The sequence below is a fragment of the Corythoichthys intestinalis genome, chromosome 8 (genome assembly GCF_030265065.1).
Source record: "Corythoichthys intestinalis isolate RoL2023-P3 chromosome 8, ASM3026506v1, whole genome shotgun sequence".
NCBI lineage: Eukaryota > Metazoa > Chordata > Actinopteri > Syngnathiformes > Syngnathidae > Corythoichthys > Corythoichthys intestinalis.
In genome coordinates this window covers 28,410,195-28,426,975 of record NC_080402.1, presented here as the reverse complement: position 1 = coordinate 28,426,975, position 16,781 = coordinate 28,410,195, and the positions used below count along the sequence as shown (strand labels likewise).

At 38.6% G+C, this 16,781-nt stretch overlaps 1 protein-coding gene across 1 annotated transcript; it reads left to right on the top strand.

Annotated features, from left to right (window-relative positions):
- Positions 1 to 7: 7 nt before the first annotated feature.
- zgc:158803 (LUC7 domain-containing protein) lies at positions 8 to 16,623 on the top strand. Its single transcript, XM_057844776.1, has 10 exons — positions 8 to 858; positions 4,183 to 4,277; positions 4,411 to 4,509; positions 8,097 to 8,207; positions 8,293 to 8,436; positions 8,517 to 8,693; positions 9,080 to 9,240; positions 9,319 to 9,348; positions 9,454 to 9,609; positions 15,756 to 16,623. Exons 1-10 carry the CDS (start codon positions 798 to 800, stop codon positions 15,991 to 15,993), a joined length of 1,272 nt encoding a protein of 423 aa, XP_057700759.1. The 5' UTR covers positions 8 to 797; the 3' UTR covers positions 15,994 to 16,623.
- Positions 16,624 to 16,781: the final 158 nt, after the last annotated feature.

The following is a 16,781-nucleotide window of genomic DNA, read 5'->3' as shown; positions in this document are numbered from 1 at the left end:
GTTGTTTTCAATATCGAGCCTTTATTATACACGAGGTCGAAGTTGAATGACTATTTAAATGCTATTAAACTAAGATCTCTGAATTCAGTAATACAGTGTCGTCAGCCAGCACAAAATAGTGACTAACATATTTAAGACTCGTCTCGTGTAGAGTAAGAACTTGAACTGTCAGAGACAGAACTGAGCTGTAAATCTAGGCATTTTAACTCTAGTTGAAATGATTTCGTGTATAGATAGTATCTTATTGTTTTAGGCTGAAATACCATAACACTTAAAATATAGAAACATACGGTTACGGTCGCTAAACAAACACTAGCCTGAAGCGGAAACGGTAGTGCGCGCTCTAGCAACGCGAGAACGCGCGCGTACGGGAAGTCGGGAGACGGAAGAAAGGACACCGAAGCTAAATTCGTCAACTTTTATCCGACGGTTGATAATATAATGTTATAAAGTCGAGATTTATTTTCACCACCGATTTAGTGCGCTAAACCAAAGCTTCCCCCAGCCCGCGTTGACGTATAGTCATCGCTCTATCATTTCTCCACACGAGCCGGTGACTCCGCCAGTTTTCAAACGGCACGTTTCCTTCCTTCAACCCGGCCACAAAGTCACTTTTTTGTAGTACGGCATTTTAAACGACACAAAGTACATTTGAAATATACCAGCACACACTCAGCTTCGTGGCTAAAAGTTTATCGTTGTGGGGGAAAGTTGGTGACCGAGGCCTAGGCGACCGACGAGGGTTACATGTGTGAAGACCACGGCCGAGAAAGCACTTCCCTAAAAGACACACAAACATGTCGGCACAGGCTCAAATGCGAGCGATGCTGGACCAGCTCATGGGAACCGGGAGAGACGGTAAGCACGGCTGCTGTTTTTTTGTCCTCTAAAATAACAGTTCATGTTCTGTGCTAATGCTAGCATGCGTGCTATCGCCAATGTGTCGGTGCTAGCATTAGCTTCATTGCTGACCATTGCTTACTTTGCCAATCAACCTGTTGGTCACATGACAAACCTTAAAATTAGCTACATATTAAAAAAAATGTTAAAGCGTTGCATGGATTATTTTGTTCACAGATTTGTTTAGGACTATTCTATTTTTAGCAAGCGTGGTAATTACACCTGTGACACTCCGCTGCACCTAAATTAAAGATTGAGAGATAGCCTACTGTAACCATCCTCGTGATGGAAATTTTAAGTCCACACGTAAACAGTTGGATTGATAATTCAAACGCAATACAAACAAAAAGTATCCTTGAGAAGGGATTACAATAATTGTAAACCCAAACATGACGACAATAGGGAGATATTTCATGATGGTATATAGAAAAATTTCCATTTATATTAGTAGTTAGTCCCAAGCAAACGATAAGTATGTCATTGCCCGTGATAAACAGTGTCATAATTCGTTCATTCTGAAAATGTTCAAGATTGAAACAAATAGTCTAAAACGTTGGCTGCCATTGACAGTGATAGAGATCTAATCCATTTGAATTTTAAGAACTGGCAGCAAATGAATAAATGGCTATTCGCTGTCAGCCCTCCCAGTTTAAATTGATTCAGCGTCACTTCAACTAGTGACACTCTTTTAAATTCGCAGCAGGATGAAAAGTGTCACGTGATTGGAAGCCTATCACCAATGTTCCCTCTAATTTTTCATGTGTGAGCAGACACACAAGCTCCCTTACTGCGGACCACGGTGAGCAACATCAGATGTGTACAGGGTGGCCACACACCAGTATCACGCCTGTTCAAAACCTTAGATCAGAGCAAGTTACATGGCTTATTTAAATAATGAAATTACAGCAGCATTTTTCATTACTTTTAATTTAATTGATTTGGCCCACGTGAAATGAAAAATACAAAAATCTCGTTGTTCATGAGATACGTACGATATTATATGTGAGAGTCCTGCTTTGGCCTGGGTAAGGTCCAGTTGTGGCATGGGTAAGTTAATAAGTAAAACATAATGGACAACCACAATGGCAGTACAGTATATCAAACTCAAACATTAGAACTGTTGAGACAATAAGGACACTCAAGAGTCCTATTCTCCCGTGTCTGAGTAGCTATACTGCAAAAATACACCTCCTTAAAACTAGTTAAATTTCCTTGTTTTTGGTCTAAATAGATAATTATAGATAATGGATAATAATTAATACTGTAGCGCTTGCAAAGATTGGCAGAGGAATGTTGCTACAGTATATCAGCACAGGAGTCAAGCTCACTTTTCTCCACCAATGGGAGCGTCGCGTTGCCGTATCCAACACACCAAAAGGAGTGTCGAGCTGACACATCACTGCGGCGCTGACAGACAGTAGTCCTATTGACGGTGCTATACGTTTCTGTTGAGTTTTATTTCGTGCGCTGCAAAGATTTTCTTGTGCGCTAACGATACTAGTCCTTCAAAAAAAAATGAGCATATTGTGATAAAGTTGATTATTTTCTGTAATGTACTGATAAACATTACTTTCGTATATTTCAGATTTATTATTCACAATTTAAGTAGTTCAAGCCTTTTATTGTTTTAATATTGATGATTTTGGCAAAAAAGTCAAGAGAAACCAAAAATCCCTATCTCAAAAAATTAGCATATTTCATCCGACCAATACAAAAAAATGTTTTTTTTAATACAAAAAAAGTCAACCTTCAATTAATTATATCAGCTATGCATTCAATACTTGGTCGGGAATCCTTTTGCAGAAATGACTGCTTCAATGCGGCGTGGCATGGAGGCAATCAGCCTGTGGCACTGCTGAGGTGTTATGGAGGCCCAGGATGCTTCGATAGCGGCCGTAAGCTCATCCACAGTGTTGGGTCTGGTGTGTCTCAACTTCCTCTTCACAATATCCCACAGATTCTCTATGGGGTTCAGGTCAGGAGAGTTGGCAGGCCAATTGAGCACAGTAATGTCATGGTCAGTAGACCATTTACCAGTGGTTTTGGCACTGTGAGCAGGTGCCAGGTCGTGCTGAAAAATGAAATCTTCGTCTCCATAAAGCTTTTCAGCAGATGGAAGCATGAAGTGCTCCAAAATCTCCTGATAGCTAGCTGCATTGACCCTGCCCTTGATAAAACACAGTAGACCAACACCAGCAGCCTACATGACACACCAGACCATCACTGACTGTGGGTACTTGACACTGGACTTCAGGCATTTTGGCATTTCCTTCTCCCAGTCTTCCTCCAAACTCTGGCACCTTGATTTCCGATTGACATGCAAAATTTGCTTTCATCTGACAAAAGTACTTTGGACCACTGAGCAACAGTCCAGTGGTGCTTCTGTGTAGCCCAGGTCAGGTGCTTCTGCCGCTGTTTCAGGTTCAAAAGTGGCTTGACCTGGGGAATGCGGCACCTGTAGCCCATTTCCAGCACACGCCTGTGCACAGTGGCTCTGGATGTTTTTACTCCAGACTCGGTCCACTGTTTCTGCAGGTCCCCCAAGGTCTGGAATCGGCCCTTCTCCACAATCTTTCTCAGGATGCGGTCACCTCTTCTGGTTGTGCAGCGTTTCCTGTCACACTTTTTCCTTCCCACAGACTTTTCACTTAGGTGCCTTGATACAGCCCTCTGGGAACAGCCTATTCGCTCAGAAATTTCTTTCTGTGTCTTAGCCTCTTGCTTGAGGGTGTCAACGATGGCCTTCTGGACAGCAGTCAGGTCGGCAGTCTTGCCCATGATTGCGGTTTTGAGTAATGAACCAGGCTGGGAGTTTTTAAAAGCCTCGGGATTCTTTCGCAGGGGTTGAGTTAATTCGTTGATTCAGATGAATAGGTTAGTAGCTTCTTTAGAGTACCCTTTCATGATATGCTAATTTTTTGAGATAGGGATTTTTGGTTTTTCTTGACTTTTTTGCCAAAATCATCAGTATTAAAACAATAAAAGGCTTGAACTACTTCAGTTGTGTGTAATGAATCTAAAATATATGAAAGTCTAATGTTTATCAGTACATTACAGAAAATAATTAACTTTATCACAATATGCTAATCTTTTTGAGGACTAGTATGCAAGCAGTGCACGATTGCGAACGCACACAACTTAAAGGGAACATTGCCTATCACTGTCACCGAAAAAGCTAATTACGCAATGTTCCGTAATTTCATACTTCTGGGCAAAGTGGTGCGTATAATTATGAAAGTGATGTATCATGACATGTACAATAAGTTTTATGTCTTGGAATAGGAGACACCATGAGACAGAGGATCAAATTCTCAGATGAGCGGGTGTGCAAAAGTCATCTTTTGGATTCCTGCCCTCATGACATTCTTTCTGGCACTGTAAGTAGCTTACACGCACTGTGCATCATTAGCTGGTGACACCGTTTCCAGCAGATGTTCTATGATTTTGATGTCCAATAAACTTGCTTGAATGAATCTTTTTATGCACTCATTATTTGTTCTGATCCTGTAGAGAATGGACCTGGGAGAGTGTGTAAAAGTCCATGATTTAGCCCTAAGGGCAGACTTCGAGATTGCCTCCAAGGAACAGGAGTACTTCTTTGAGCTTGATGTGAGTCATTAACAATACATACACACTGCAAATCAAATTTACTCCCCTCAAAATGTCATGTGAATATGTATTTTTTTTTAGAAAGCCATTTCAACAACTAAATAAAAATTTCTTCCCTTAAATCCAATTCACACCTTGTTTTGTACATTGATATGCATTGGATAGATGTCCAATGCAGGTGCAGGATGAATATTCTCATTATGTTCATTCGACCTATGTATCATTAAAAGGCAACAAATGTTAGAATTGTTTGACAAATCAAGCGAAAACTGGTGAAAAGAAGGTCTTTGAGAAACTCTATGCTGGTCAGATGTCCTGCCTCACATGCTCTATTTGAAGACTATGGAGTCAGTTCAAGTACAAAGCGGATTCCAAAGATGTTGGGACACTGTATAAATTATAATTTAAAAAATGAATGCAATGATGTGTAAGTGCAACTTATAAATATTTTTTGAGAATAGCACATGGGATGATAGGTCTGATGTTTAAACTGAAAAAAGTTGGGACAGAGCCATTTTCACCACTGTGAGTAGGGGTGTAACGGTACACAAAAATCTCGACCTCGGTTTTGAGGTCATGGTTCGGTTCATTTTCGGTACAATAAGAAAACAAAATGCAAAATATAAATGTGCTAGTTGTTTATTACACACTTTTGTGCTTTCAACAATAGGAACATTAACCTATACAAAGCTAGAATTCTGCTAAAAAAGTAGCCGGTATTTATCCCTTGAGAGTCGAAGGACGCGCCGGCGCGTCCTCAGCGCACGTCGTCTTTGAAGCGCCCTCACGTTTTAATTACGTCACCCACATGCCGTTGGTTGGTCTCGTTTTAAAGTGCGGAAGTTGCGGTTTACTCTCGTTATTATTTGAAGTCAATCGACCAACTAAAACGTGAGATATTGTCATTTAAGTTTGATAGTTTTATTGTCATCTCAAAAAAACATTAAAACGCTGCATGGATCATTTGTTTATGTCTATATTTCGATCATTTCTTGTCCTTTTTCAAAACGGAAGCTCCATGAAAAAAACACAAATCAAACGAACCCTTTCGAAGTCACAGTGGAAGCACAAAATGCGTTTAAAAAATTTTTTTTTTTTTTATAAATAAAACTGCCGTGCGAGGTTCCACCGAACGAGAGGGAGGAGTGTTCTGAAGCAGCGAGGTGGCGAGCGACGGCCGTTTGGATCAAGCAGCGACTTTGTGTGACTTTGAGAATGAACGGAAAACTAAATTTAGCGCAAGCAATTGTGCTTTTTGATCAACTTGAGGAAGAGGATGGTCTAAATTCGTCATCATCGTCTTCTTCGGAAGAGTCCTTGAGTGAAGATAGTGACGGATTGAACACGTGGGTGACGCCATCGACGAGCAGAGGTAAGCCAACTCACTTTTTTTTTTTTAATGCTGAAAAAGTTTCTTTTGAAAGTTTCTTTTGATATTGCAAGACAAAGTTAATTTTGATGCAATATAAGTGTGTGTTTGTGTATATAATAATAAAATGTGCATATCAGATCAAAGTCGTACGTGCACTGTGTGTATCCCAGGCAGGAATTTATAATTTGTGTTCTTCTTTCTATATGAAGATTAGGGATGTAGCACATATTCATCAGCTATGGTATTGCTATGGTATTCTTTCTATTGTCATACATATAGATTTCCATTATTATTTATTGCTGTATATATTTTTATTTTATACTTTATTATTTTCATAAATACTGACTTTTTTTCATGCACATTTATAGTGACAATGAAAAATCTACATTCACTGCCCGAATGGAAAGAGGACGAGGGAGAAGGGGTCATCACGGAAGAGCGATGAGATGTCAGCGGAGGAGAGGCTGGAGAAGTCAGCGCGGCAGAAGCCGATCACCACTGGCTCAGCCTGCACCTGTGCCATGGAGCACAGAGCAAGACACAGACACTGACTGCCCCACAGTGCAGCCGGTTCACACCCCGGAGACCACCAGGACCTCAGGTGAATCGTGAACATGCATACACCCCAAAAGAACTTTTTGACCTGTTCGTCACCTCATCGACAATGATGAATATTTGCAAACACACAAACCAGTATGGCAGAGTCCGAAAAGAGATTGGGAAAAAGTTTGTGTGGACAGACACTACAGCGGAGGAGCTTGAAAAATTTATTGGACTCCTCTTGTACATGTCTTTGGTTTCACTTCCAACTGTGCAAGATTATTGGAAGGCAAGGAATTCCAGGACGAAACAGCTTTTCGGAGTGGCATGCCTGAAAAAAATTTAACTTGTCTATTGTAAATATTTTTGAAAATACTTTTTTTTCCAATGCTATATTTTTTTTTCCCCCACAATCAGTCTTCTCAATTTGTGTATATAAATGTGTGTTCAAGAAGCTTCATTGTGTGTACATAGTTTTCATCAGGTGATGGGCCGCAATACCTAAACTCATAAAGAGATGGCCTCTAAACACTTTTTGTGTTAGATGGTATATATTTTTCACTGTTCTTCACTGTTTGGTCTGCTGTATATAACCTGTTTTGACTAGAGCATGTATAAAAGCAAAAAACGCCTATGGCTATACCTGTTGTTTATGTTGAATTGTCAAATATAAGACTATTTATTCTAAATTTTTTTGGTTGAATGTTCATCCTAACATGTTGAATAAATATTATAAAGTTTCAAAACGGTTCGTTACGCATGTTTGGTTGTCAATTGGACATCAATATTAAAAATTTTCACAAAACGATTTTGGAATTTTTGGTCTTTTTGGGCCCAAAATGATGATTTATAATTGGTCAGTGAAGGAAACAACAGTTTGGACATGAAGTTCAAGGTGTCACAAAAAAAGGGACCAAACCAGGCCATTGTAAACAATTATTTCTTTGAAATATAAAGGCAACTTCAAAGGCATGCAAAATCTGACAAAATAGGCCCAGACCTTAAAGGGTTAAAGACAATAATCCAACAACAATTGACCTTTCAGCCCCCGCGGAATGGTCAGCTTTCTTTCTGAAAGAAAGAAGAAAAAAGAAGTCCTGTGCTGAAGAGAAAAGCAATCCCAATGACAAAGATTTTAACATGTATTTTACAAATGAAATGCCTCAAAGAATCTTTTTTTTTCATATGAATGGTTTTCAAAAGCTTTATTGGTGTTTTTTTTCAAGGTAAAGCGCCACACAGAAATAAATAAATTTAGTTGTGTAAGCAGGATCTGTCTATTATTCTTATTATTTAATTACAGGTGTTTTAGCTCATTTCAATTTATTTTATTTAAATGGGCTATTATTTATTTTATTATGTGTTTATATTTTACAAATGTGATGTAGTATTCATTCATATTGTATATTTTATGTTGTATAACTAGTTCCTATGTGAATATTAGTTCCTACTTGTTTTGTTGTGTTGTTCTTTACATTTCAAAGATTACAACGTGAAATTGTGACTTTGAAAACTTGGCCTTTACAAATGAAGAATTTGTGCAATTGTCACCATACTAATCTCCATTGTTTCCAATAGTAAATGATAATTGTTAGAAGTCTGAACTCAAGTTGCATCAAAAGAAAAGAAGCCAATATCATACAATTCACATCCAAATTTGTGTGTTGCTTTTCAGGCTGCGGAGCACCTTCAGTCTTTCATTGCTGACTGTGATCGCCGAACCGAGCTGGCTAAAAAGAGATTAGCAGAGACGCAAGAGGAAATCAGCGCTGAAGTCACAGCAAAGGTGAAAACTTGATACCGCTCGAGTAAAAAACAGCCAATTAGCTGCATTAGTGAAGCATCAAGTCTCATCTATGTGTTTTAATTAGGCTGAACGTGTACACGAGCTGAATGAGGAGATTGGAAAGCTGCTCGCAAGTGCGGAGCAGCTCGGAGGTGAGGGCAATGTAGACGAGGCCCAGAAGTTGCTGGAAAAGGTGGAGACGACCCGTACCATGAAGGAAGAAGCAGAGGTAAGAGGACAGGATGACTGAATTTAAAGTCCTTTTTAATTACAATTACAATACAATGTTTTATCGACTTTTTTTAACAGGATATTTACAGAAACTCGATGCCAGCTTCCAGTTTCCAGCAGCAAAAACTGCGTGTGTGCGAAGTGTGCTCTGCTTACTTGGGTCTCCATGACAACGATCGGCGTCTTGCTGACCACTTCGGGGGCAAACTTCACCTGGGGTTTATTGAAATTCGCGAGAAACTTGAAAAGCTGAGGGTAAGGATTCACTCGAATCACTTGTAGCTGAGTTTGTACGTTCACTCGAACAGTGTTTTGCAATCTTTTATTGAGGAAGGTACATGTATAGATTTCACTTTCGCAAATTGGACAAAAGTAGAAAGAGTGTTGAAAATTTGGGAACAAAAAAGTCAACATATTAGGAACTTCAAGAGATCTGAATCATTGTGTTTAAATAGCACGAAGATTTAAAAACAATGATGGAGGACGTAAAAGTAATATCTTGAAAAAATTCCTGAGACACATAAAAATATTCCACTGTTTAGGAGTAATATCTCAGATTTTTTTAAGCAAATGAAAGTTAACTACACTTGTCGGTGTTTCTGAAAAATTATGTTCTCCTTTTGTTCTAATTTTGACTGCAGAAAGCAGTTGTGGAGAAACAAGAAAAATTGCGAACAAGACGCAGAGAGGAACGTGAACGAGATGACGAACGGGATAGGCAGTGGGAATTGGAACGTGAAAGGGAGCGAGAACGGGAGCGAGAGAGAGAGTGGGAGCGAGAACGAGAGCGGGAACGCAGGAGGTAGGATATGTCCCTTGTTGCCACAATCGTATCCCACTATCAGATAGGGTGCAATATTTACAATGTGTGCTCATCCAGGTCGCGATCCAGAAGTGGAGACCGATACAGGTATAACTGGTCAGATAATCTGTCTCATAAATTAAACCAATTTTTAAAAAAAAAGTTGAGTGGAAACACCACTGTGATGTTTGATTTTCTCATGCTAAAATCTAGGGATGGAGGCAGTTCGTCTTCCCACCGTTCAAGACGCCACCGCTCATCTCGTTCTAGAGAGGAGGGCGGGGACCGCGATCGAGAACGAGAGAGGAGGCATCGACACAAGGACAGACACCGCTCCCACTCTCACTCTCACAGGCACAAAAGAAAGAGGTAGGAGAGCATTGAAACGTGAAGTCTGTCAATACCAAGAATGTTTTTACTAAGGATCGGATTCATTAATTCTGATTAAAGTCTTTACAAGAAAAACGTGATAAGAAAAAATAACATTTTAATTACCATCAATACTTGCGTGAAGGTTGCATTTTTTTCACCAAAATTTTGGGCCAAAAATGCCGGTGCGACTTAATCATTCGATCTGCTTTCCTTGCTCTCCTCATTGCTCAATTTAGACAGTCTTAAAACTCAAAAAGTATACAACTTAGCATTAGCTACGTGCGCTAATTATACAGACAAGTTTTGGTCAAAATAATCTACACATGTCTAATATAAAAACTACAATATTTCGTACAACAACAAAAATATGGTCTGTACTTCAAAATAGTACTTAAAACAAAACTTGCCCAAGGGAGAAATAAAGAACAACATCACGGTCGAAGCTGCAACTGTCAACGTTAGGCAGCCTTCTTGGCTTCCACAACAAATTTGCCAAATGACCTCAAGAGGGTGTTCTGGGAGAACTAAAAAAAAAACTGCACATTTCATAACTTTACCAAAGTCAGAAAATGCATGATGATGAGGAGTTAAGACAGTTAAGAAACCAAAACTATAAACTGAATATATTTACCACATTGACATTGTTTAGTGTACTTGTAGTTGTTACTACGTACAGGCCACAATTTGGACATACCTTCTCATTTGTGCGTTTTCCTTATTTTCATGACTATTTGCATTGTAAATTCTCACAGAAAGCAATCAAACAATGAAAAAAACGTGTGGAATTATGTACTTAGCAAAAAAAATCGTATCTTCAAAGTAGCCATCCTTTGCTCTGATTACTTTTTTGCACACTCTTGCAATTCTCTTGATGAGTTTCAAGAGGGAGTCACCTAAAATTGTTTTTGACTTCACAGGTATGCCTTTTCAGGATTAATTAGTGGAATTTATTGCTTAATCAATGGGGCTGGGACCTTTATTTATGTCGCACTTAATGAAGTGTTTCCAAAGTTTGCCCTTTACTGTATGTAAGTTATTACAAAATACACAAAAATAGTCAAGTAATGAGAATATAGTCTTTACAATAAAATGTACCAAGTTTTGTTTCAGTCATATTGGTATCGAAAATTGGCCCCAAACTCGATCAATCAAAAATACCTACTTTTTAACCACAAACAAAGTCTATCTGCCGTGGCAGCGTAATCGCGTTTATATACAGTAGTTTGCACAGTTCCTGGTACATCGATTATGCTGCCTGACATGAAGTTCATTTAATAAAAACAATAACTGTCTTTTCAAATTTGGCCAAGGATATATTTTTTATTTCATACTGTTTCTTAATTGGGCGTTATTTTATTTTGACTAAATTCTTGTGATTTTGTCCAAAAAATGGCTTTTCCTTTGAAGTGTGATAACTTAGTCATTTCTGAATATTTTTTCACTTTCAACCACTCAAAATGTTCAGTGCCATCAGACCTATCTACACATATAGTTTTTTTTTTTTTTTTTCAATGCCCCCTATGGACAATAATAGTAGCATTATCCGAATAGCAAAACTAATTATGCTGTATGTATATAAAAAACAAAAGTCTAATTTGAATATTATATATCACATAGTTAGAGGCTTGAATAAGTCTTTAAGTCATAACAACCGATTTTTTTATGCATGCCCAGTTTTTACACATTTGCAGTTTTCTCATTTACACTAAACTCTTGTGATTTTGTCCAAAAAATGGCTTTTCCTTTGAAATGTGATAACCAAGTCATTTCTGAATATTTTTTCACTTTCAACCACTCAAAATGTTCAGTGGCATCAGACCTATCTACACATATATAGTTTTTAATTTTTTTAATGCCCCCTATGGACTATAATAGTAGCATTATCCGAATAGCAAAACTAATGATGCTGGATGTATATAAAAAACAAAAGTCTAATTTGAATATTACATATCACATAGTTAGAGGCTTGAATAAGTCCACAAGTCGTAACAACCTAATTTTTTATGCATGCCCAGTTTTTACACAATTGCAGTTTTCTCATTTACTCTAAACCCTTGTGATTTTGTCCAAAAAATGGCTTTTCCTTTGAAGTGTGATAACTAAGTCATTTCTGAATATTTTTTCACTTTCAACCACTCACAATATTCAGTGGCATCAGACCTATCTACACATATGAAGTTTTTTTTTTTGCCTCCTATGGACAATAATAGCAGCATTATCCTAATAGCAAAACTAACTATGCTATATAGGGTATACATAAATCAAACTAAAGTATTTTATATTACATAATTACATCATTGGACAAGTAAAAGTCGTAACAATAGATTTTTTAAGAACAAGACTGTGACAAAGTGACAACAACTGATTTGATGATAGAATTTATGTTAACTATTTTACAAAACATACATACAATATAACAGTTAACATAATAACAATATACACAATTCATGATGTGCACTTTGAGATTTGTTGTTCAAATGTAAAGTGTGTTATAAATAAAATGTATTGTTATTTATTATTATGTTCGAAGCCCGAAGTGGCTTTGTGCAAAGGCCACATTGTTTGCGCTTGGACGGGGGTCCAGCTCGCTGCTCTCCCAAGCCTTCGGCAAAAGGCGGTGGTTCCCGTTTTAGAACTTCTGGCCGAATTAGAGCCTTGCCAAGTTCCTCAAGAAATAGTCGGCGCTTGTAGCTTTTCTTCACGTTCCACTCAGGGTAGATCTCCGTGAACAGCACAAATGCGCTGAAGAACGAAAAGTCCAGCATGTGAAAAAACTCACACATTAGCCACCTGAGTGTGCGCCGGCGGCAGGAGTATGTGGCACAGGCCTGCAAATCACAAGCACGCACAACAATAACAGCTTTGATCTTTGATCAGCTTTTACAAGACAAACCTTGATATGCAAAACATGTGCTTACTCACTTTCGTCATCGCCTCGATCGCCGTCATTTCGTCATGCGCCTCAACGTGGTCATGTCCGTGCCCCCGCCTTCTGCTCCCCGCTTTCATCTCCGTCATTATGTTGTCAACCATTTACCATTTCTCGTCATCAAAGTCGTCCTCCTCCGGCATCGAAAGTCCGGAAGAATTTCTTCAATGTCTTCTGGGCTCGCCGAAGAAGCGTCCGAACGAAGGTCGTCGTCGGAATCAGGATTTTCTAACACCATCCGAATCGTGTTCTGCAGTGAAATACTTCTCGCCGCCATCGAGCACAGTTGTGTTGGAAGAAATGCAAAATGGTGATCCTCGCGAGAACAGAGACTCCCAAAATGCCCAGAACCAATGAGAGTAAAGAAATTCAAACACCCAACCAATAAGAGTTGAAGTTCAAACGACAACAATAAACACGTGTTTTTTTGTTTTGGTTTTTTTGCATTTCCGGGAAGTACTGGTTTATTGTCTCGTGCACACGTGCAAAATTGCAAATATGCATGCCCAAATAGACTGAAAGTGAGCTCAGACACATAAACACCAATTTTTTTGTAATGCCAACCGTTTTTATCGCATTAATTTTTTACTAATCCGTATTGAGTTTCGCAAGCAAATTCATGTATTGGCCTATGGCTCCAACTAGTGACTTTTGGGTGACAACACACAAATTCCTCTTTTTGCATGTTTTTGACTCGCCAAAGAAGCGATTGCATCAATAATCACGGAAAATGCATTATAACACATCAGGTTTACAGCATATCAAAAATCATGATTTATAATGGGAGTAAATGAGCCAAAAAATGGCAAAATAACAAGAGTTTAGTGCAAATCTTCCCAGCCTGTTTGCAATAAGTTAGAAATTCCCGGATGGTGCCATTTTGAACTTCTACATGATTTAGTATCCTGCAGGAAATATCAGCTCCCTAGTGTATTTTTCCATATGCTTTTTTTCCTTTTAAACACAGAAAAAAACGAAAAAAGCCAAAAATGGACAAATAACACCCAGGGGCGTATATTACTGTATATTTAATTCAGTCACCCAGATTCTGTTTAAATTTACAAAGTATATATTTTAGGGGGTTGTCTGTCTCTATGTGCATTGCGACTGGCTGGCAACCAGGTCAGGGTGTACCCGCCTCCTTCCTGTTGTTAGCTGGCATATGGGTCCATCCACCCCGCAACCCTCATGAGGATAAGCGGTTCAGAAGATGCATGAATGAAAAATATTTTAGGGACAAAGGATTGTGCGATTACAATGATTAAAGCAGATTATTTACAAAGTCGCTAATTAAGTAAATTCATTCATGGGAATTAGTGGAAGTATCTGGATCTGATTACTGGTATGTGAGGACAGTAATCCAAAGTCGCCAACAGAGGGCAGCAAATCCCTATTCAGAGGTTCACAAATACCAGTTCTTGACGTTTTACACATTATAATTACACGTAATGTACACAGATTTTACACATACTGTATTGTGTTTATGTATGGTTTAGGGGTTTGCCATCTTAGGCGCCCCACAATTCGATTAAATTATGATTCAGGGTGCTGCGATTCGATTGTTGAACAATGATCACGGTATTGACGATCACGGTTATCGATGCATTGTACATGACTAATTATTAAAGTAGCCAAACAAACAAATTTATGTCCATTATTTATTTAAACTATCCTAATGATTCAACAGGAACGATGGAAATATGCCCATACAACAAAAAGCTGCCCTTAAACTTTTTTTTTGTTAAATACAAGAAAGTTCAAAAACATTTACCATTTTAAAGGCAGTACTAATTTCTCTCAACAATACAATAAAATTTCCACTGGTGGCATGAATTCCACATTTTCTGGAAACACAGTGTCTTTAGAAATAAGACTTCTATTAACCTATATACTTTGTTTTCACATATTTCTGTACTATTTCACATGTTTGTAGTGTTATCGCTGTACTTAATCATGGTTTTACACGTTCTGCATATGGAGTAACTCATGTACACCAACAAACAACGCACAAATGGATATGGAAATACATGTTAGTGAATTCGCTGATTAGCTTAGCGCTCGTCGGTAACTGTTAACGTCTCAAAAACAACAATAAAGGCTAAAAGGTACAAGAGGGTTCGTGTCTTCACCTCTTATAGACGCACACGGGTCTTAGCAACTCACTCAGGACCTTTTTCAATTGACATGACTTGACATTACTGCTGGACAACTGAAAGACAAGGAGCAACGAACTATCTCTCTTCCCTTCTCGCTCTAAAAAATAACTTGCGCACAGAACCGTGACCGCTGGGTCCATGCCTGTCTCATAAACAAATTTATGTTCCAGTCTTTTGAAAAGGAGTAAATCTCTCGCTCAGTAACCGGCAGCATCCATCGTAACGTGCGTGCGTCCGTTAAAGGTGTCCGGGTTGCAGACGTGTCTTGAATTTCGTACCGCTTCGAGCGGCTGTCATAAAGTTATTAGGGAAAGTCATCGTTTTTTATTTATGAATCCTAATCGAATCGTCTCGTGTCGAATCGCATGCATCTAATAATCGATTTTTTTGGCACTTCCTTAGTATGGTTTTGCATAGTATGTGCAGTGGTACATATGTGTCATAAATTTGACAAGCACAACCAATGAAAACATGGCTATATCTTTGTACTGTACAAAACAAATGGACCTTATACGCAATAATAAGGGTTTTCCATGAAGAGGTCAGATGACAAAGTTTTAATCTGTCAATATTTTATCAGATATTGGGGATGATGCCATCTGACTATAAAAGCATGGTCTGTCCATTGCATATATTGAACTGATTAAATGTTAATGTTCTTTTTGGTGATTGGTATGTGAGCCCCTTGTTTTCATGCTGAAGCGCCGTGCCAAATTTCCACTCTATAAAAAGAAATCAAACGCTTGCTTACTCTGTTGTTGTGGCTGAGCACTTGACACTGTGGTGTTTTGCTCCACAGGATTCATTTTTACTGCACTGGACATTTTCTTGATACCTTCATCTCAGATTATCTTTTTTCCATGGCTAACATACAGTGGGGCAAAAAAGTATTTAATCAGCCTGCATTAGCGCAAGTTCTCCTACTTAAATGTCCATTGGTGTGTTTATCTTGTCTGATTTTCTGCTTTCTACACATTCATTTTTGGAGAAGTAAGTAGTAAAAAAACTAAGTACAACAGTGATGAAAACAATAATGTGATGGGGCGTTATTCTTACAGGTCCTCCAGAGAAAGATCATCGCACACCCGCGACTTGGAGCTCTCACTCCCCAAGGAACGGAGTCAGGAGCAAGCCTTGGAGGAATGGGGTGACAGCAGGACGGAGTACAGAGACTGGGAGGACCGGGAGAGGTCCACCTCTCCAGACATGGCTAGGGAGAGGGAACGGGAGCGATCTTTGTCCTTAGAGAGGGACCGACATTCCAGTTCTGAGGAGCGAGAGTCGGGAGAGATTTGAAGAGGACAAAACAAGCTTGGCGGAACACGTCTCTTGATGTCAAATTATTGTGAATAGAGACATTGGTTCATATTCAAAGTGGCATGTGTACATTTAACAGGGTGGAACGTTACATTGGGAATGAGGGGATGTTGTCAATTCAACAGGCAAGAGCAACTTTTATGTGACTTCACGTGAAGTTCATTTTTATTTCAACAGTTATTTTGACAATGAGGAGGGGTGTGTTTTAAATTTGCTTACAAGTGCTTCTTTTGTACAAAAAAAAATCATTGTATCATTAGTTTAAACGTTTTCTTTTTAAGTTTCAGTAGGAATGGGCTCGTTTGTACAGGGTTTGGGAAAGTGCATAACCACTGCAGTCAATTTGGGTCGTGGAGAAAAACTGAAGGTAAGTTGAGTTGTCCTTTTGTTCACCTTCTTTAGTTGTTTGGAAAAACTGGCATTTAATTGGGCATTAATTTAAAATACAAATTCTTATAAGTTCATAAGTTTCTGTAACTTCACTAGTCATCAAAACTGTCACAGCTCAGTAACAAGCATGTTTGCCATGTTTACATCTAAGGTTGATGAGGGGGCTTATACTTTGCTGTGCTGCCATAAAGTGTAATAAAGTTTCTGCTTAATAAGAAATGTTTACTGCACACTTAAACGAAAATGGAGACGCATTTGAAGAGTTAAATGAGCTTTTAACTGCGTTTGTTTCCTCACCGGTTGAAATATTTTACAGTACTTTTTAGTTTTGTTTTTGGCTGTAGTGCTTTTTTTGGCCTCTGAGTGGCAGTGAATTT